The 22955-nt window shown below is 39.9% G+C and overlaps 1 protein-coding gene across 1 annotated transcript; it reads right to left on the reverse strand.

Moving 5' to 3' along the window:
* Nucleotides 1-811: 811 nt before the first annotated feature.
* On the reverse strand, nt 812-15290 carry LOC134101883 (cytochrome P450 2J2-like). The gene is made up of 9 exons (XM_062555744.1): nt 14940-15290; nt 14056-14218; nt 12857-13009; nt 10755-10915; nt 10174-10350; nt 9803-9944; nt 1724-1911; nt 1442-1583; nt 812-1035 (listed from the first exon to the last, which is right to left on the reverse strand). Exons 1-9 carry the CDS (start codon nt 15129-15131, stop codon nt 860-862), a joined length of 1494 nt encoding a protein of 497 aa, XP_062411728.1. The 5' UTR covers nt 15132-15290; the 3' UTR covers nt 812-859.
* Between the last annotated feature and the right edge of the window lie 7665 nt (nt 15291-22955).

Below are 22955 nucleotides of genomic sequence, written 5' to 3' on the forward strand. Positions count from 1 at the left end.
ATATGGAAAATAGGCGATAACACTTAGTCTTCACCTTTTGTTGTAGTTGTCTTCACCTTTCACTGCAAGAATGTGTGCAATATATTGTTTTTGAAGCAGATATACCAGCTGTTAACAATTAGTATTCAAATCATATACAGTACATTATCCTGGCAACGTATGATAACATGTATTGTCAATTCAGTCATTATACAAAATGATATTGCATAATACTTCCAGAGTTTGTATTTTATTTTGATCATTTCTTTTAGAAATAGAACATTTCTGGTAAATAAAGGTTTCAGGAAACTCATTCTGCCTTACATACAATCCTTGCTCAAATATAGTCACTATTATATAGATATATTATTAAAGTGCCACAATTAAGTAAGTATTATATTCCTACTTGTATATGTTAATTTCCTATAATTGATTAGCCTGATTGCCATCGATTTGAAAGGTTCTGCGAGACTTTAGTCTGACCAAGAGCCTGTGCTACACGGTTTCTCCAAGCGCTTGGTTGACCCGCCTCCTTTAAGTGCCTCGATTTGGTACTGGTCGATGTCAGAAAGCAGTTTGCCGAGTTTAAACCAATAACAACACTCTTTCCTCTGCCTTGAACACGCCTCTACCCAGAGCCGTTGGAGCTGCTCAAAGTTGATTGGTTCTCGACCAAAGGGGGCAGTTCCGCAGATTTGGGGAATTCAGAAATCCTTCCCGATTAGCAGTTGACCAGACCAGCGACAGCAACGTCAAAGGTGCCAGGCTAATAATTGATCATGTCTCAGAGAAAGCTCTAAAATCAGTGTTGACATAATGTATATTCTAGAAATGTTGCATAAAAGCTGAAGTTTATTGTATTGAAAAGATCAATGCTTTATCAACGTGTGTGAGCAAAGATTTTGAATGGAAATGGGGTGCGTGTGGCTCCCACATCTCCTTCCAGGCTTAGCTCGACTCCTTCTTGAGTGGACACCCTAAATTTCTGGAACAGGCTCACGAAAAATAAAAACAGTTCCATCCTAGCCAGCTGTTCCCCAAGGCACACCCTTTTTCCTACAAGAAAACACAGACAAAGACGCACCAGTGTGAGTTTTCTTCACGCAAGGTAGCCTATTCAAACAAAACATAAAAGGTATCAGGGACAGACTTCAGATGAAGTTACAGTGAAATGTGGATTCTGGAATGTGATCTACAGTAACAAACAAAATGTTTTGATCTAAGATAGATGAGTCTCTACAGCACAACAATGTGGATGTGTAAGGTTGACAATACCTTTTTCTAAAAACATATTGGGTCCTGAATTGCGCAAATGTAATGATTGTGAGTACACTACATGGCAAACAACTAGTTCATAACTATTTCAGGAAAAGAAACGACCAGTTGGCAGTCACTGGTGTAAAAGAACAATTGCACAAACTACATACAGTAGTGCACTCTTGCATTGGACATTTAATCCTACCTGCAGAGAAGGGCATGAAGGCGTCTCGTCTCCTGAACTTGCCCTCAGAGTCCAGGAAGTGACCTGGGTTGAATTCCTCTGGTGTTTCCCATTCAGACTTATCAAACAGCACTGAGGTCAGGTTGGCCATCAATGCTGTACCCTAAGAAAACCATCCAACACCCATCACTTCTCTACTAATATAATTAGACTACCGTGTGTTCAATATAGGCTGTACACAGTATTCTGTAAAAAACAACAGTGATGAGAGAGTCTTTGACAGCTTGACTGAGATCGGCCTACCTTGGGTATAAAGTATCCTCCCAGTGTGGTGTCCTTTTCAGCCATCCGCAGGGGATTCAGTGGGACAATATTTCCTACTCTCTGAATCTCGTGGATCACAGCGTCAGTGTACGGCATATTGGCTCGGTCAGCCATGCTGGGTTGGCGTGACTGCCCAACTACATGATCAATCTCTGCTTGCAACTTCACTGTAATTCAGCAGAATATCAACACATAAAATGAAACGTCTAACTTGCACCCCTTATAATCAGTAATGCACTGTACTGTAACCACTCATGACTGTTAAACTTACTCCTCACACACTAATCTCATTCTATTTCTTTACTTTATCTAATCAGTGAGATTTAAAGGTAGGGTATGGAATTAGCTTTTTGGACATTTTTGCGAAATCACTTGAAATCCTATTCCTAACCCACTTACAGCCATTGAGTTGGAAGCACTGAAATGGACATTAAACACGTCTATGGAACGGGCAGGGCTCAAAAAACTCCAGCCAATTATATTCTTAACCCGATAGCATCATTTCACAGCTCGTTTGTCAATCTAACGGTCTACTCTTCCTCTCCTAACGGTCTACTCTTCCCAACCGTTAACATAAATATACATGTACCCTCGAGTGGCTTAGTGAACGGTTATATAATTTGGGTAAGATTTCATAAGTAAAGGCACAGCAACGAGCAATGTAATGATTCATAGATAATCATTCTTCCGCCAAGAACTATATTTCCTCTAACTGATGGTTTCCTGACAACGTCAAGATACGGCTATTCTAACTTTTGTATGAAGTTGTGTTAGCGCAGTAGTGGTCAAGTTGCTTGTTTGTGTTGGATTTTACAACAGCGTTGAATGCGATTCAGCCAATCATAATGAAGGCCAGGAACTATTCGTTTTAGAATTATTCTAAAGGACTACCAAGTCTCTCACCCTGTAGGTGAACCTGATTTCTTCAAGTAGCCGTTGTTCCAGGGACAACACCCCTAAAGTTGTTCCAGGTCCAACAACTCTGTTAACCAATCACTGCTATGTGATGTCATCAATGTGCGACTTCACCCCCGTTCAAAATTTCCCTCCCGAAATCAACATCTTTTCAGCTCTGTGTAGGTAAGTCATTGCACTGTTTCTTCTGTTTCCCATGTAAAATAAGAGACTCAATGTGCATTTTCAAAATTATTTATTGTAAGAACTATGTTGTTTTGGTGCCAGTTTAGTAAGGAGTTTTCGAGTTCAATTCACCTTTTCGTTATAGCCCATATCTAAAGATATCAGTTAGCTGCTAATGGTAAGCGTAGTGTTCAGTCAAATTCAGGCAATATTGTAATGACATGTATGTTTACTCCTCAATAGCTGTTAGAATAGCTGTTTTAGCATGAGCTTGTTAATAGCAATTTGTAAACTACCACAAGCTCTTATTTTAACCTTTCAGAATGTTTGAATTTGCAATGTCATGTAGATTTAGTCAGTTATGCTACTTGGCTAGAAGCACAGATTTTGGACTACTATTCTCCGATTGTGTCTTATTAGTGGGCTAAAATCTTTATTTAGTGTACATTAAGAGTTTATACTTCTTTTGATCTGCGGAGGGTGCTATTGAGGCAATGTTAGTACAGGTTCATCATTGATCAACCTGGACCAACATCACTACATTGATCCTGGGCCGTCATTACCATGTTGACCCAGGAGCAACATTTTCTCATTGACCCTGGGCTAACGTTACCATGTTGACTCAGGAGCAACATTTTCTTGTGGAGCCTGGGCTAACGTTACCATGTTGACCCAGGAGCAACATTTTCTCATTGAGCCTGGGCTAACATTACCATGTTGACCCAGGAGCAACATTTTCTCGTTGAGCCTGGGCTAACATTACAATGTTGACCCAGGAGCAACATTTTATCATGAACTATTTGTGCCAGTTTATTTGCTTATATGCGTTGGACTAAACATTGATAGTAAAGAGTTAGCCTTTAACAGAACAATGTTTTCTTGTTGACCCTTTGCTTGGACTAGACTTCAATATGTATACCCTGTCAGAGTATTCAATTAATTGGCCGCAATCCCGGTGTGAATGGGATCTTATATCAATATAGTAAAGTGCTCCAAGAAAACATTTCTTGCCCTACCTTTAAGTTAGCGTACTCAGTAACTGACAGTGGTATTTGTGTGTTGTGTGCATTTCAGAGATGGAGGATATAATCAAGGAAGCAGTTTTTAAAGAAGAAAAAAAGAGGGAAAGAAGGAAAAACACCAAGCTTCATATCCATTTTCTGAAAGAAGTTGATGAACAGGCACATATTAGAAAGATTAATAATGAAGAAAACACAGCATCTTTCAGGAAAACATGCTATTCCAGTTTCAGTGACCAAAAAAGGTGATGCTACAGTATGTTTCACTGTGCAAGGTCTGGTCCTGTGTCTGTAAAAAGCCAAAGAGTCACTGGATGCAAAGCGTACGTTTCATTCAAAGTCAGAAATGATCATAAAGGTTTGAAAGTGGTAGTGCAGAGAACGTGCAACGATAACAGTGGGCACAACCCACTTTTAAAAGAGGATGGCCACTGCCATCGTATTCATCCAGACCTTATTCTGAAGATTGAAAAGTGGATCACTCTTGGACTTAAACCAGACATCATACTCCTCCAAGCCAATGAATGGTCACGAAAGCAAGGGAAAACCTATATAGAGATGTTGTCATGCCTCCTTTTTGGGGATTTTTTTTATTTCATAAAAAAATAAAATGTATTTAATACCCTGGAATACATGCTTTTAAGGAGAATGTATCTGTTGTTGAAACTAGCCTTTTTTTCTTTCACCCTATTGTGTCCTAGATCTTTTTATCTACACCATATGCATCCCACCCTGTTAATGCCACACTGGAAATTGCTTTGACTGTGGTGAGATCCAGGGCAAAAGCTGTGCTCAGATCAGTAATCAAATAATTGGTAATTGTTGAATGATTGCTGTAACCGTATCTTACACTGATACCTACACTTAGTTGAGTCAAATTGTTTATAATTGGGGCATATCTGTCATCAGTGGCGGTTCTAGGATTTTTCTGTAACAGGGGCCATTAAGGGGCCAGATGTTACATTCAGGGGCCGAGTACAGGGTACATCCAAGCACAGAAAATAATTTATTCAGTTCAAGTTTTCTCATTTATTTATACTGTGCGTAAAGGACACAATGCATAGAACTCATTGAATGCAACACACCACACGCACATACTCTTACCCTTATACTCTTATTTATACTATGCATAAAGGGTACACTGCATACAACAATGCATAGAACACACACACACACACACACACACACACACACACACACACACACACACACACACACACACACACACACACACTACTACAGCAATACTGCCAAGCCTGAAAAGCTCATGGAACATCTCTTTGAAAGACTCCAGAAAAGCAACAAACTCAAGGAGCGTGGTCACTTTTTTCTATCCTATCCAGCACTCTCTTGATCTGATACACATACTCTTACCCTTATACTCTTATCTATAGGCTACTATGCATAAAGGGTACACTGCATACAACAATAGACACCCCCCCACACACACACACACACACACACACATTACAGCAAGCCTGAAAAGCTCATGGAACATCTCTTTGAAAGACTCCAGAAAAGCAACAAACTCAAGGAGTGTGGTCACTTTTTTCTATCCTATCCAGCACTCTCTTGATCTGATACACATAGGCTACTCTTACCCTTATAGGCTACTTATTTATTTGCTGCAACTGAGCAGAGCAGCCACTCGTTTAATATGAGCCCTAAGCTGTTTTAAGGGCATTTTCACTACCTCTAGTTAGAAGCATTTATTCTGGTCATTGTAAGTGCCATTCACACATGCTACATATTGCTTTTTTCAGCACAGTCCAGATCTGCCACAATATCATGTATAAATACTTGCATTGATTTGATTTAGATTTTTAAATAATACAAATTTGAAAAGCGTACTATACAAATTCTTACATTTTGACGTGTAGGCTATCTCACCACAGCAAGCTGACAGCTCAACATGACTTGCATGGTTGTGTAGGCCTGACTGTCCTGAAAATGGCAATATAAGAACCATGATGGAGGTATACTTTGGGGCTGAGCAATTTACAGAAATATGTGGTGTGTGCCTTCCAGAAATAAATGGCAATTTTTATTTAGTGATGAAAAAAAATGACTTTCTCTCCATATTTGTGACACTAGCTGATCTCTCCATATTTGTGACACTAGCTGATCTGACATGACTTGTTTGCGATAGCACACATGACGTGCACAGATGATGATTCTCTATAATATTTGTTTTACTGCATTGCAATGAACACAGTAAAGGCAAAAAGTGTTTATTTGACAAACAAATTTGGATGCAATATGAGTCTTGAATTGGATACCATACAGGAGTTTGCTAGGATCTCAAAACCGTGTTATGAACGTGACTTGTCAAAGAGAAACACATGATAACATTGGATTATGAACATAGGCTATTATGCCACACAAAAACACGAGGTAAGTGGAGCTAAATGAAGTTATTATTTTGCTGTCACTTCGTCTGTTTTATGGCCTAGAAGGTTGTATTTGGTATCTGTGGATAGCTCTAGCTCTCCTCTTTCATCTGACATGAATGCCATATCTTTTTGATAGCGGTTTCACGAGGAAATCAAACGAGAGTAAAGGTAGCCATTTAGCTATATGACATTATTATTTGTTTGTAACTTCGTCTGATTTTATAATACGAAATGATCGATGTATTTGGTATCAATGCAAAGCTCTGCTTCTCCTCTTTCATTTGATATGCGTGTCATGTCTGTGCGATGCGTGGTCCGCGAGTAATTCAAGCGAGAGTTCTGGATGCGCCGGTGAACGCAGAGCAGACTGTAAATATGATATACTTTGATTTAACTTCATGATTTTATTTTATTTTCATACTTGATCGTACAGACAAGTGTCTAGTATCGTTGGAAAGCCCCGGTTCTGCTCTTTCCTGCAATATAAGTCTCATCTCGCTGTGACTAATAATAGCGGAGCAATGTAACAAAGAAAATGTGTGCGTTTTTAATGTGTGCGTTAAAAAGACTCCGGTTGCTCTTTCATCGGCGATTAATGGAACAGGGGCACTTCGGGGGCCAATCAGATTTCAGTAGGGGCCAGGGCCCCTGTGGCCCCGCCCCTAGAACCGCCCCTGTCTGTCATACGCTAGCTATTTGTTTATCCAGCAAATAGCGACGTCCACAGACAAGGTGGAGTAAGTTGCGTGATTTTATGTATTGAAGCAAGTAAAATTTGTAGTTTCTTATGTCTCATTTCATCAACTACAAATACGCTACCCGATCTGGTAAAGTTACATAGTGCGGTTATAGCCAATAGAGGGACGCAGAGTGAAAGCAGAAGTGCCGTTCACCCTGTTAGGAGTTGATGAACCGCTGAAATGATTTTGGAAACATTATTTTAACATTTGGGAGATCCGGGGCCTTTTCACGCACTTTTAAATATTTAATCTAACTTAAAACATCTAATGCAAAAGTGGCACATATGGTTATATTCTAGAGGTCCTCCACAATAATTATATGAGCGTAAAGTGGAAACTAGTTGATTTAAAGTTTCTGATGGTGTCACTTATAAATTATGTTTCTAGGACAAAAACTAGCAGAGATTGAGATGTAAGTTTGGAACAGTTTTTCAAATCCCCAGGGGGGGATTTAGACTCGGGTTAAGGTACAAAAAACTCTTTTGTGTTGCTTTAAAAATAACCTTCACCACGGCACCAGATAGACATGTAATTGAGAGATGAGGAACAGGCCTACTCTTTCTTCTTACAGCCCGTTGGCCCATGATTCTTCAAACCAAAAATTCCCTAGACCTTTTACCTCAGCTTTACCCATTAAGGTATGTAATAAGGTAATGTTAATTTCAGGGTTACTTAGGTGTTCCAGCATTTTCAATTAAAGATATTGAATGTTATCAATCACTTTGTGATAGACCTCTGTATAAAAAATGCTCTCATGAATAATACAAATGTTAAAGTTGTAGTGTAGTGATTTTGGCCTATACAGGCCTCACTGAACCAAGCCGATTTGAAGTTTGCCACAGGAAGCAAAGAGAGAAAGTGGGATGTGTTTTTATGTCTGTGTAAGTGCACTTATACTGCACATCTGATCAGCTGATCTGTAGGTAAAACTATATGTGCCTGGAATCAAATTTAGTTACGTATGTTTAAGTTGTTTTTTAACAGAAGACCATAGGTGTCACAAAGTCAAATGAAATACCCCAAATGTTATGAAAATATTCATGAAAAATTGTCTTTCATTGATTCAGATGTCCTGTATGAACAAAGACAAAAAGCCCAATTACATCTAATTTATATGACATTTAATTAGACTGAAACACAACTGGGGGTTTTAAGACAAAAAACAATGTGGCTTTACAACAAAAAACAACTAAAAGGACAACTAGTGCCTTTCATTTGCCAACCCTGTCCAGCTTGTCAATAAGAAAAGACATAGTAGCATCCAAAGCTGGAGATCCAAATTGATGATTCCGTCAAGGCTGCTTTCAGGTTGCTTTGTAATTTCTGAAGTGTCTTCCTGTAATGAGGATACGCAAATGTTACGTAAAAATATGAAAAATAAGACTTTGAAGAACAAGAGTGCATTTTGTCTCATTACAAAAGACAACTTTGGATAATATAACACTAGACAGTAACAATAGTTTTCATGAACTCTAACAGGAAGACTTCAAAGAACAGTGCATTGCATTTTCATGCAATAAAGAATAAGGCATAAGCATAAAACAGTAGTGTGGGTCAGTGTAACTGGAAAATGGAAAGTGTAGTGTTAGTCTAGGATGGAAGAACACTTAGTTACAGTACATCAGCACATGCAGCATCCACTCCTTCACAGACTGTGTCAGCAGTAACATCCAATGCCAGTCTAGTGGCAAAACCATTGGCCAGCTCCTTTGCTTCCTGCTCTGACAGGGCGCTGAATATTGTTGTCCTTGTTTTTTTCTTTTTGGGTTAAGCTTTTACGATAGCAGGCACATTCTTTTTTTGCGTCCCTGAAAAGAACAGTAATTGTGCAATGTTAGGAAAATGTTGCTCCTGGGTCAACATGGTAACATTAGCCCAGGCTCAACAAGAAAGTGTTGCTCCTGGGTCAACATGGTAACGTTAGCCCAGGCTCAACAAGAAAATGTTGCTCCTGGGTCAACATGGTAACGTTAGCTCAGGCTCAACAAGAAAATGTTGCTCCTGGGTCAATATGGTAACGTTAGCCCAGGCTCAACAAGAAAATGTTGCTCCTGGGTCAACATGGTAACGTTAGCTCAGGGTCAATGAGAAAATGTTGCTCCTGGGTCAACATGGTAATGACGGCCCAGGATCAATGTTGGTCCGGGTTGATCAATGATGAACCTGTACTAACATTGCCTCAATAGCACCCTCCGCAGATCAAAATAAGTATCAACTCTTAATGTACACTAAATAAAGATTTTAGCCCACTAATAAGAGACTAATCGGAGAATAGTAGTCCAAAATCTGTGCTTCTAGCCAAGTAGCCTAACTGACTAAATCTACATGACATTGCAAATTCAAACATATTGAAAGGTTAAAATAAAAGCTTGTGGTAGTGTACAAATTGCTATTAACAAGCTCATGCTAACATTTCTAACAGCTATTGAGGAGTAAACATACATGTCATTACAATATTGCCTGAATTTGACTGAACACTATGCTTACCATTAGCAGCTAACGGATATAACGAAAAGGTGAATTGAACTCGAAAACTCCTTACTAAACTGGCACCAAAACAACATTCTTACAATAAATAATTTTGAAAATGCACATTGAGTCACTTATTTTACATGGGAAATTGTTGAGAAGAAACAGTGCAATGACTTACCGTAACACAGAGCTGGAAAGATGTTGATTTCGGGAGGGAAATTTTGAACAGGGGGTGAAGTCGCACATTGATGACATCACATAGCAGCGATTGGTTAACAGAGTTGTTGGACCTGGAACAACTTTAGGCAGTTGTCCCTGGAACAATGGCTACTTGAAGAAATCAGGTTCACCCACCCTGTACATCTGGGTTTTTGATCAGCAGTATCAGGCCCCACAGCAGGGTGGTGGAGGTGGTTTCTGTCCCAGCAATAAACAGATCCAGTGAGTTTAGAACCAGATTGGTTTCATTAAACCCATCATTTGGGTCACACGATCCCTAAAGAACAGAAAACATGATCATACCAAAGAACTGTTAGGTATTCTCACATTACATACAGTATGCATTGATTGTAGCTGCACAGTGTAAATACTAATACATAACTTGATAATATAACTAATAATTTAAATAACATCTAGAATTGAAACGTGTCATCATGATAAAGTATGCATTACATACAAAACTGTGAAAAAGTGGTGATTCATTGTTTATGTAAGAAGATATTTACATTATTCATCTCAGTGATGTAGGCGTCAATGTAGTCTCTGGGGTTGTTTGGGTCAAAGTTGCCCCTGTGTCTCTCCACCTCCTTCTCTATAAATGCACCGATGTTTTCATAGTGGCGAAAAATGTCATTGTGTCGCCCAGGAAGGTACTTCATTATGCCAGGGAAGGCCTCATACAGCTGGTGGGAGAGGACAGGACAGTCAGTAATTTGTACTCACGAACTGAACATCAGTGACTGAATGCATCTGAAAAGTAACTAATCCTTAATTATATTATGATGCAGGTAGACCACAGGTAATGCTCGAGCACCGTCCTTCCGCATGCTGTCTAACCTGATAGATGCCTCTTTTGTAAGTAGTAATGTTGATTAATTAAGAATTGATGAAAGAGAAAGGAGAAAGGGGCTTTAGGAATAAAGGGCCACTTCAAGGAAAGTTTCATTGATCAGCAGTTTAAGAAATAATAATTAACCTATACAATAATAAAACAATTCATTAACCTCTAAAAACTAATCCTAGACCTGTTAACTGAAAACATGTATGTTGATTATGCGCTTCCCCTCAGAATCAGGTGTTTCAATACCTGGAGCCATACTGTTCCCTCTACATATAGTAAGTCACTCAATGACCAGAGAATCTTCTGGAAAGTATGATCAGTATAATCATACCGCCGCCCAAACACCATCTGACAAATTATATTGGAAACGGCATTGTTGAGCAGAACTTTTGGATCAAATGGATCACCTAGAAGAAGAGAGAACAAAATACTGTGTATGATTTTGTGAAATGCAGTAACAGAACAAAGACACTCAACAGTGAGATGAGTTCTATCTATAATAATCCCTCTTACACAACAAATAAGATACTGACACACGGAAATCAATGAGCTTCTTTACAGTTATTTCCACATCCCATGGTTGATTTCTATGAAGCTATCAGAGAATGTTAAAGAGGACATAGAATGGGTGAATTGAGTACTGCACTCTGATGTTAAAATACTATTCAACTTTGATTCATAAAAAAAGAATTGCAATTTTACAAGCCTAACGAGGGCTGTGCAATTAATCGAATGAATCAATTAATCGTGACTATGACGTCCAGCAATTATGAAAACAACATAATCGAAATGTAATGATTATTTTGCTACGTTCAGTTTTATAACAATGCTCTCCTTTTGTCTTGAGTTGCCGTGTGCATGATCTTTTTGAATGAACGTTTAGAATTCAATTTAAAAATGTTGAATATGGATGATAGTTCCAAAATCACAGAGTAATCACGTTTAATGATCGTGATCTCAATATTGAACAAAATAATTGTGATAATGATTTTTACCATAATCGAGCAGCCTTAAGCCTAATTAAAACCTTATAAACTGCTCACAAAAAGTAAGGAAACTTGACTTTGGCCCATTATATATTCCCTTTAGTATTACCAACCAGTAAAGTGTTTCATATCATTTTTATCGTTGATTTGTCACCTTTACAATGATGTATAGCTTGTAAGCATAGAGCAATCATGGAATGAGCAATACAGCCAAATGTCTGAGTAGTGCCAACCAAAAATGTGCCAAAATGGCCAGTAATAGGGTTCTGCTGCCAGACATCTCGTTTTGGGCTTCAAGTGCTACCAGGTGAGTTTAGATACCGGGATGAGATTCAGGAGCCAGTGGCAATTCCATATCTCCAGAATATGGGACCAATTGCCATCCTCCAGGAAGACAACACTCGCCCCCATAGAGCTGGGATCATCAGAGAGTACCTCCAGAATTTGGGAGTGGAGAGGATAGAATGGCCTGCCAGACCTCAACCCAGACCTGAACACTTGTGGGATCAGCTTGGGCATGCTGTACGTGCCAGAGTCAACAACAGAACCAGGTTGGCTGACTTAACAGATCCTTATCGAGGAATGGATGCCATCCTACAGCAGAATTTAGCCAGGTTGGTGACCAGCATGAGAAGAAGGTGCCAAGCTGTTGTGGCTGCATATGGATCCTCTATACCCTACTGAGGACCCTGACACTGAGTATAAAATGAACGAATGTATGCCTAACATGTTTTGTTCTCCTCATTTCTGTGGGAGAGTGCAATCGTCAATGCTTGAAGTGACAAAGGTGAATTCCAACAGCATAACAGGCCATTTTGGCACATTTTTCGTTGGCACTACTTACATGTTTGCTTGTGTTGCTCATTCCATGGGAGCCCAATGCTTACAAGCTGTACCTCATTGTGAAGGTGACTAATAAACGATGAAAATGACATAAAACACTTTAGTGATTGGTATTGTTAAAGTGGAGATATAATGGGCCAAAGTCAAGTTTCCTTACTTTTTGTGAGCAGTTTATTTAGGCTGGGTATTGAAATGGTCCGTTTGACTAAATGGCGCCCTCTTTGGCCACCACAATTGAACTTCGATGGCTTTGCGATATCTGACATCACAAGCCGGCTTTGTTCATTCTCCCCTTTTTTAGTGGCTATTTCTAAGTTCAAGATTGTCATATGAAGGAGTGCACAACCATGCCTCATGTTCATGATAGCTCTTTGGTTATGCACAACCTCTCCTAATTCATGATAACCAAGACAAAAATGGTTTCCATTCTATGTCTCGTTTAATATTACACATCACCACTACAAGTAGGTAGTAAGTAATCAGTGCTAGCAACTTCCTGATCCTCTTCCTGGCCTGTACCTTTTTGGCTCTCCATCTCCTCCAGAAGGTAGCGGCACTCCTCACAGATGGCATTCTCCATCGTCTTCTTCCCCAGGCCGAAGTTTCTGAGTGTGGTCAGCGTGAAACGACGATGCCTCCTCCATCTATGTCCACTACTGAGGAACAGGCCGGCTGTTTTAAGGAGTTGAGGTGGTTTGAGCATAGTGAATATAACTGCTTCAAGTAGCCTACTCATATGTATAGTTAAATTAGCAAATTAAGCTAATTATTAAATTAGCATTAGTTAAGACTTAAAGGGATATTCCGCCATTTTTGGAAATACGCTCATTTTCCACCTCCCCTCGAGTAAAACAATCGATATTTACCTTGCTCCCGTTCATCCAGCCATTCTGTGAGTCTGGCGATACAACTTTTAGCTTCAGCCTAGCATAGATCATTGAATCGGATTAGACCATTAGCTTCTCGCCTGCTAGCTTCATGTTTAAAAGTGACTAAGATTTCTGGTAATTTTCCCATTTAAAACGTGTCTCCTCTCAAGTTAGAAAGTGCAATAAGACCAACTGAAAAAGAAACCTGCCGTTTCTCTAGGCTGATTTGACATGGAACTACACTCTCATCTGGCGTAATAATCAAGGCAACTTGCAAATTTACCATAGGCGCAGTGATATCGTACGCAGCATCTGAAAATAGTCCCCATAGACAACAAGCAGTAGTAGTGCCAGTAGTTTGCAAGTTGCCTTGATTATTACGCCAGATGAGAGTGTAGTTCCATGTCAAATCAGCCTAGAAAAACGCCAGGTTTCATTTTCAGTTGGTCTTATTGCACTTTCTAACTTGAGAGGAGACACGTTTTAAATGGGAAAATTACCAGAAATCTTAGTCACTTTTAAACATGAAGCTAGCAGGCGAGAAGCTAATGGTCTAATCCGATTCAATGATCTATGCTAGGCTGAAGCTAAAAGTTGTATCGCCAGACTCACAGAATGGCTGGATGAACGGGAGCAAGGTAAATATCGATTGTTTTGCTCGAGGGGAGGTGGAAAATGAGCGTAATTCCAAAAATGGCGGAATATCCCTTTAAGACACTGCACTTTGTCCATCTTTCCAATTATGGCCCAGGGTGTATGACATGAGTGTATGTGAGAAGGCACATTGTCCCCATAGGCCTACACACACAACACTGATTTATAATAATAAACCCCCATTACATTTCTCACCATTTCCTGGGTAAACTCTGTCAGCGAATGGGCTAAAGGGTCGGTCCACAAAGTTCTCAGCCTGACCCACAAGGGCATCTTTCACCAATTTATAGCCAGTGACAAACACCATTTCATCTCGGCCCAGACGTAAAGCAAAAATGTTGCCATAGACTTCAGCCAACTGAAAACATAAACAAAAAAATGAGTTACTCCCTTTTATTTGTTCTGAAAGATGGGCTACCCCATGGGTGGAGTGAATTAGGTAGCCCATCTATAGATGCAAGATGCACGTCCAAAATTATAATTTCATTCTTCTCAGTTGAATTGCTCACTAGCCTACCCATCACACATCCCAGACATAGTCTGTCTCTGGTCCTACCCTCTGAGGTTCTGAAATCATTGGGTCAGTTCTGCAGATGCTCTTTAAATCTAATTGATTTTACTATGTAGATAATGACAATAAATTGAAGGTCAAGCCTCAATGTTCCATAGTTAACATGCCTATAGTGCTTAAAAAAACACAGCACTCTTGTCAGCTTCAGCATGTGTCACTCAAGGAGGATGACATGAATACAAGAATAGATCTGCCAAGATTAAACAGTGGGACAGGGCAGTTGCAGCCATTTGCCAATAGCATTAATTTGTTAACTGTATGGTATTTTGAGCCTACAGTTAAATTGGTCTTTGCAATCTGTAATTGATTTTCCATTAGGTCATGTGGAGAGAGAGCCTATTTTGCTTTAGCCTCTGTCCTCACCCGATTAATAATTTAACAGTTCTGTCAAGAACAAATGGCGCCTATAATAAATAAATTAATGAATAACAGGCTGTGACTGTCAAATGTTATCAAATTACTTAAATACTTAACAAGCAATTGATTAAACCACAGGCTGTTCACTCACCTTGGTAAAATAAATGTGTGGCTGTTTGGAATCGATGTTGAATATGTTTCCCACGAAAGGTAATGCCAATGGCCCGGGGGGGTAGTTTGCAGGTTTTCGATTCTTGAGGAAGTCGGCAATTACAAGGAATATGACGAGGAAAAGCAAAATGCTCTTCAAGTCGAGCGATTGCAGAAGCAGACTAAGCGGCATTTTCTACTATTCTATTAGTTGACGTTATGCGACCGAACAGAGTTGGCTTCAAAACTCTCTGTGTTGGTATTGTTGTCTTACTCCATGAAGAGCGCAAATAACTCTGTTTTTATTCGCTTCAAGAGGCGTACGAACTGGAGAACGTTAAGCCTACCCCGGCTTTATTAGCCTACCTTTGGGGATGGGGCGGGGATGAGAAAAGACAGATAGTAGGCCTAGGCTATGTGGACACATTGGACTCGTCATGATTTTAATGACTTAGGACTTTTTACTGTCTATAGGCCTATTCGGACGGGATTAGTTTTATGGGGGGACGTAGAGTAATGCAGGTTTATCATATGACCTCTGTACAGTGGCGGAACAACTGCACACAGGGCCCTGGGGCAGAGATGGTTGATGGGCCCCCCCCCCCCCCCCCCCTCTCCATACGCCCAACACCCCCCCCCCCCCCCCCCCTGCTCCGCCCCCGAACACGCATCATAAGATTTGAATGATAACAAGAATGTGACACAAGCAACTAAAGTAATGCAAATTGCTTATGTATTATTTGATATTTTGATCAATTGTGATATTGATATTGATAAATGGTGCAGTCACTTTAAGAAGAGTCTGAACGGTTCTCATAATGCCGTTTTGCAGGTCATGCTCAAGGCTGAAGGCTCTACCAGCTGTAGCTCGTTTGATTACACCATATTGATATCACAATACTTGTATTATTACAAGCAGCCTTCATTTGTTGCTTTGGAAATGGAGGGGCCCAAGCTTATATTTCTGTTTGCAAGTAGCCTAAACGTGCATTTTGAACCTGGTAGCCACTTAGCTATCTGAGTGGAATGCATTCACAAGAATAGTCTAATTTGTGACTCCATTCTTCAGATGGTAGATATTAGGCTAGCTAATAAATAAATTGGCTAAGTTACTCACAGTGAGTGCAGCCAATGTAAAATAGTGTTCTTACCAACCTGAGCTTACAAATGGTGAATCAAACCTGATCTGCCACCTCCTTTAGCCTCCCCTCGTCTTTGCTGCCATCATCATTAGCCACCTTTCTTAAAACGATTCTTATGGCAGAAGATGTCAACAATGACAAGCTATAGGTGGAACCTGCCTATTAGCTGTTTTCAAATGTTCTGCACATTTTGCGATAATTCCTTGCCGAATTTCGGACATCACGTCAAGCGGCCACTTGCTGTTCACATCTTATTTCGAATTTCCGTCGTTAGCTGGGCAGATAATGACACCTAAATAGGCTATGCGGTCTGACAGCGGAAGAGTGAAGCTGGAACCTGCCTCTCTGTCTCTACTGCATGCTCATAATTTCGTTCCAAATTATGCCTTAGTTTGTAGAAGTCACGAGCATGGAGAGAGCCCACAAAGTATAATGATCTTTCTCGTTTGATCGATAATTGGAATTGTCATTCATAAAAACGATACATTCTGCGTTAATTGTGTGAGAATGATCCGGGGCTGATGCTTGGCATAAGAACAAGTTAAACCAGGTAGCCTATTACCAACTTCCCGTAGCCCAGTGGCGGTTCTAGGATTTTTCTGTAACAGGGGCCATTAAGGGGCCAGATGTTACATTCAGGGGCCGAGTACAGGGTACATCCAAGCACAGAAAATAATTTATTCAGTTCAAGTTTTCTCATTTATTTATACTGTGCGTAAAGGACACAATGCATAGAACTCATTGAATGCAACACACCACACGCACATACTCTTACCCTTATACTCTTATTTATACTATGCATAAAGGGTACACTGCATACAACAATGCATAGAACACACACACACACACACACACACACACACACACACACACACACACACACACACACACACACACACACACACACTACTACAGCAATACTGCCAAGCCTGAAAAGCTCATGGAACATCTCTTTGAAAGACTCCAGAAAAGCAACAAACTCAAGGAGCGTGGTCACTTTTTTCTATCCTATCCAGCACTCTCTTGATCTGATACACATACTCTTACCCTTATACTCTTATCTATAGGCTACTATGCATAAAGGGTACACTGCATACAACAATAGACACCCCCCCACACACACACACACACACACACACATTACAGCAAGCCTGAAAAGCTCATGGAACATCTCTTTGAAAGACTCCAGAAAAGCAACAAACTCAAGGAGTGTGGTCACTTTTTTCTATCCTATCCAGCACTCTCTTGATCTGATACACATAGGCTACTCTTACCCTTATAGGCTACTTATTTATTTGCTGCAACTGAGCAGAGCAGCCACTCGTTTAATATGAGCCCTAAGCTGTTTTAAGGGCATTTTCACTACCTCTAGTTAGAAGCATTTATTCTGGTCATTGTAAGTGCCATTCACACATGCTACATATTGCTTTTTTCAGCACAGTCCAGATCTGCCACAATATCATGTATAAATACTTGCATTGATTTGATTTAGATTTTTAAATAATACAAATTTGAAAAGCGTACTATACAAATTCTTACATTTTGACGTGTAGGCTATCTCACCACAGCAAGCTGACAGCTCAACATGACTTGCATGGTTGTGTAGGCCTGACTGTCCTGAAAATGGCAATATAAGAACCATGATGGAGGTATACTTTGGGGCTGAGCAATTTACAGAAATATGTGGTGTGTGCCTTCCAGAAATAAATGGCAATTTTTATTTAGTGATGAAAAAAAATGACTTTCTCTCCATATTTGTGACACTAGCTGATCTCTCCATATTTGTGACACTAGCTGATCTGACATGACTTGTTTGCGATAGCACACATGACGTGCACAGATGATGATTCTCTATAATATTTGTTTTACTGCATTGCAATGAACACAGTAAAGGCAAAAAGTGTTTATTTGACAAACAAATTTGGATGCAATATGAGTCTTGAATTGGATACCATACAGGAGTTTGCTAGGATCTCAAAACCGTGTTATGAACGTGACTTGTCAAAGAGAAACACATGATAACATTGGATTATGAACATAGGCTATTATGCCACACAAAAACACGAGGTAAGTGGAGCTAAATGAAGTTATTATTTTGCTGTCACTTCGTCTGTTTTATGGCCTAGAAGGTTGTATTTGGTATCTGTGGATAGCTCTAGCTCTCCTCTTTCATCTGACATGAATGCCATATCTTTTTGATAGCGGTTTCACGAGGAAATCAAACGAGAGTAAAGGTAGCCATTTAGCTATATGACATTATTATTTGTTTGTAACTTCGTCTGATTTTATAATACGAAATGATCGATGTATTTGGTATCAATGCAAAGCTCTGCTTCTCCTCTTTCATTTGATATGCGTGTCATGTCTGTGCGATGCGTGGTCCGCGAGTAATTCAAGCGAGAGTTCTGGATGCGCCGGTGAACGCAGAGCAGACTGTAAATATGATATACTTTGATTTAACTTCATGATTTTATTTTATTTTCATACTTGATCGTACAGACAAGTGTCTAGTATCGTTGGAAAGCCCCGGTTCTGCTCTTTCCTGCAATATAAGTCTCATCTCGCTGTGACTAATAATAGCGGAGCAATGTAACAAAGAAAATGTGTGCGTTTTTAATGTGTGCGTTAAAAAGACTCCGGTTGCTCTTTCATCGGCGATTAATGGAACAGGGGCACTTCGGGGGCCAATCAGATTTCAGTAGGGGCCAGGGCCCCTGTGGCCCCGCCCCTAGAACCGCCCCTGCCGTAGCCTAGTCCAAGCCTATTTTATACGTTGTTCACTACAATGGAATTTTGATGATGACGTTCAACAAGTCTTCAGATATCATACCCATCATGCACTGCAGTTGTTAAAAAATTACACAAACATGATTTAATAAAAAATACAAGCCATAACAACATAGCTTATCTTAAAATAACATGACTAACTATTACATTACAAGACAGCTTTAGGGATTTCACTGGTATTTTTTGAGTCATGACTCCCACCATGATAAAAAAAGTAGATCTAAAATGCTAGATATATAAATAGGCTAGACACCTATGTCACGCAGTAAGGAGTGACGTGCGCTACAACACATTCGGTGAGAGAAAAATTACGCTTCGGGGAGATTGAGTTCGCGTTTTCGACGAAGTGCAAAGGGCCCTTTGAGCCCTCGGTAAGGGCCCGGGCTCAGGGGCAGCTGCCCCGCCTGCCCCGCCTATAGCTCCGCCCCTGCCTCTGTAATAAATGTCCAATTCGGACGGGACTAAACATCTGTTATTTTACCTGACATGGGAGGAGTAGGCCTAACTACGTTTACGTTCTGCCGTCACATCTTCGTCGTCGTGCACGTGATACTTTGCGTCAGGTACGTGCGGCATTTTCAGATTTACAACCTATGTTCAAAGCTGGTTCAAAGCCATCGATATCTCAAAGTTGCGACAGCCGTTGACTTCCATGTTAAAGCCAGATTAGAGCGGTCACGTGGTTAGTGGGTCGACTCAGTAGTTCCCTCGGTCCCTGGTTTAGCCTAGCCTACTACGGGTGTTACCAGATATACCGTTTCTGAGATTCTGAGTTTCTATGGGTGGAGTCGGGTGGAGTTTAGCGTGAATATTTATATAAGCGGAGGTTGTCGAGCGCGCGCGCCTAGACACCCAGTCATGGCGCGTGAATCAAAGGAAGAATGTTGGCAGAGAGAAGTTAGACAACAGCATGCTTTAATCTGTTTTTGAATGTTGGTATGGAGTTGTGTGCTAAAACATGACCGTTTCGACGATCACTGGTGGTATAGTAAGTTAGATTAGCCAATGCAATCTCGCGTATGTTGTGTTCTTGTGTATCCTAGTCTACAGCCTATCAAATTGTCATTTACGTTCGCTTGTTTTATGTAGGCCTAACGTAAATGTCAGTGGGACATCGTGGGCTATCGCTGTTGTCTTTAAAGTGTCAGTGGGCTTCACCATCTGTTTTGTGTGATCTGTTTTGTGTGATGTTCGAAGTGAGTTTCAAGCTTTGGTATGCATGCTGGCCTACACAAACATGCTAGCTAGTTAAAAAGAAAGAAAGACTTGTGCTGTACAATAGGCTATATTGGTACAATAACTTCAGTAATAAAACTTGTTTTGTACAATCATGTTGTTATTGTTAGGGGAGCAGTATTCTTGAATATTCCCCTATTTTTGAATTTCCCCTTGGGGATCAATAAAACAGGCTATCTATCTATCTATCTATCTATCTATGACCATGCACTCATATTGGTTATGTTAAGTTAAGTTAGGCCTTACTGCCTGCTGTGATGAAAACATGTTTACCAGCACTCACCAAGACACCACTCCACTCTTTCAAGCGATAAATGAATTTCTCCATGGGCGTTATTTCTCCAAATCCTTGTCTGTTCTTGTGTGTTTATTGCCAGACAGGCTGTAGCTATGCTGTTGTAGGCCTATGCTATGAATTTACATGTTTGACCTTACCAGACCAAGAACTGCTGTTCCACTATTCCCTATGAATATTTGCCTAACTTGGCTAGACTCTATCTTACAAAGTAACATTAGAATTGTTAGTTGGGCACTGAAAAGTATAAACATCTGATAGACAGGGCACCCAATTTCTGAAAGCTGATTACCCAGACTTTATTTTTTTTAAATATCATTATCCTTGCACACATGATAGGCTACTTTGGTATGATGAAATCGTTTTTTAAGCATATAACTTTTCATGAACTTTTATTGAGTTAATAGGCCTACTGAGTCGTGGATCTGTCTGAGGTTTCTTCCTATATGTATCTCCAATTCTAGGGAGTTTTTCCTTGTCCCTGTTACTCATGGGCTCTCTTTGAATGTCTAACACTCTGTAAAGCGCCATGAGACATGTGTAATGTATTGGCGCTCTATAAGCGACATTAAATTGAAAATTGAAATTAAAATTGAAATACTGATGTTAAGCCCATGTCTTGAAGATACAATGTGATAATGTGCCATCTTATTTTCCCAAGTCTGCACACAAACACTATATGGGCAAGGAACACGAATGGAAACATGATAACAATATTGTTTATTAGACTCGTGTTGGTCTACAGTGGGTCAATCTGATGCCAAGTCACTGTCACCACAGAAGCACACAGGCTGGGCTACAATCAAAACGATAAAAAAAAAATAAAAAAAAAGTAGCCTATCCTAGGACTACCATCACAGCATAGCCTACAGGTGTAAGCTACAATAGCCAATATTCTACATAGTCAAGCGACGTCAGATATAGATACAGATGTATATTTATGATTTTGTCTGACATGACGTTTTGCTTGAGTGGCTGCAACACAATCAGAATATCGAGGTTAATTGCATAATTTCCCCGACCACGAAATGGTCATGTTTCCTTCTTAACCCATGACAACATCCAAAAACGTGTTAAATCACCGTAGTCTTTTAACGACTGCCAACATGTTCAGTTCCCTCTGATTCACGCTTCAGTATTCCGTGTTTAGGGGCGTGCATGTGCCACAATCTCATAAATATTCACGCTAAACTCCACCCGTGGAAACTCAGAATCTCAGAAACCGGGATTGACAGCAGCGATCGCATTAATATTTACGGTGAATACTCGATGAAAATTACTATAAACTGCATTTCCACATACATATGCATTACTCAATGAAAATGCATTATTATGCACACGACTATAAGTCATGTAGAAAAGTCGTATTATATTCATTCATTCTCAATGGAATAGTTCCCGGAAGTGCCGCCATTGTTTGTTCACGGGAGTCAACGGCGGTGTCGCAACTTTGAGATATCGATGGCTTTGCCTATGTTTACAACCTACACAAGTTGGTTAACCCATTTAATCCCAACGGTCACAATTGTGACCGATTTTTTTTTTTTGCTTCTGTGCCTTTACAGATGTCATTGTATGAAGTATCAATACATTTTCCCCAAAAATGGAAACCTGAAAGGGTCTCAGTTAAATATGTGAAGTGCCAAATGTGTAGTGTAATTTGTCACATGGTCAGAGCTGCTTATGTTTTGGTTGCACCCTGAACAGAAAATTTCCACCCAAAAGCTCCCAAACTAAAGCTTAGAAAAGTATGTTTATGTAAAAATAGGGCAAAGAGTTTGGGTACACATAATCTTTAAGGTGTCTAGTATGGAGGGATGCAAATGAAATATGTGAACTTTGTTCAGCGTTCTCATAGCATGAGTGAACATGAAGACGGTCACAATTGTGACCGCTAGGCAACTACAGAGTCAGATTTTGGGGATTTTCTCTTTTTTTGACACATTTCTTTGTCCAATCATCTAATTTCCAATAAATTCCAAACAGAGATGATATGGGGACATTGTCCCAGGTCTGTTATTTACATTTGAATGTGTATCACAATACAATACTCAACATTGCCTCTGCAATTCTCTGCTATATTCTAAGTGTGCCGATTTTTACATAGAGAAGCCATTGTATCACACTATTATACATAGCTATTGTAATAGCTAATTTTCTATGTTGTTCTTTTTCTTAATTTTACTTTCAGTAATGTCCTACACATATAAGATCTAACTGACTGTCCAGATTTTACAATCATACCTCAAAAACAGTAAATCATTGTCCCCATTGACTATATTCCTATTCCTATATTGCATATGTCACAGGTGGTGGGGGTTGTAATCAACTCGCCAGTCAGCCTGTTGAAGGCAAATTGGCTGAATGTATGCAAAGACTTGCAATAGACATGAACAACCTTACCAGAAAATATATTCCCCACCCCTTTCCCAACAGCCCCCCAACCCACCCCCCAACACACACACTTATGCACAGTAAAGGGCCTATTCACAGGGGCCAGGCAGACAAACCAGAAGCACAGCTTCATGTGATCAAAAATAATTGTCTCATCAATCTG

Source organism: Sardina pilchardus, chromosome 15, assembly GCF_963854185.1.
Source record: "Sardina pilchardus chromosome 15, fSarPil1.1, whole genome shotgun sequence".
Lineage (NCBI taxonomy): Eukaryota > Metazoa > Chordata > Actinopteri > Clupeiformes > Clupeidae > Sardina > Sardina pilchardus.

Bases quoted from the DNA above. Each gene is read 5' to 3' on its own strand.
- LOC134101883 (XM_062555744.1), bottom strand. From the start codon at position 15,131: ATGCCGCTTAGTCTGCTTCTGCAATCGCTCGACTTGAAGAGCATTTTG. The intron at 1,912-9,802 runs GTGGGTGAACCT...GCTGAATTACAG, and splicing joins CAAAAACCCAGATGTACAGG to TGAAGTTGCAAGCAGAGATT. The intron at 1,584-1,723 runs GTAGGCCGATCT...TGGTTTTCTTAG, and splicing joins GAGGATACTTTATACCCAAG to GGTACAGCATTGATGGCCAA.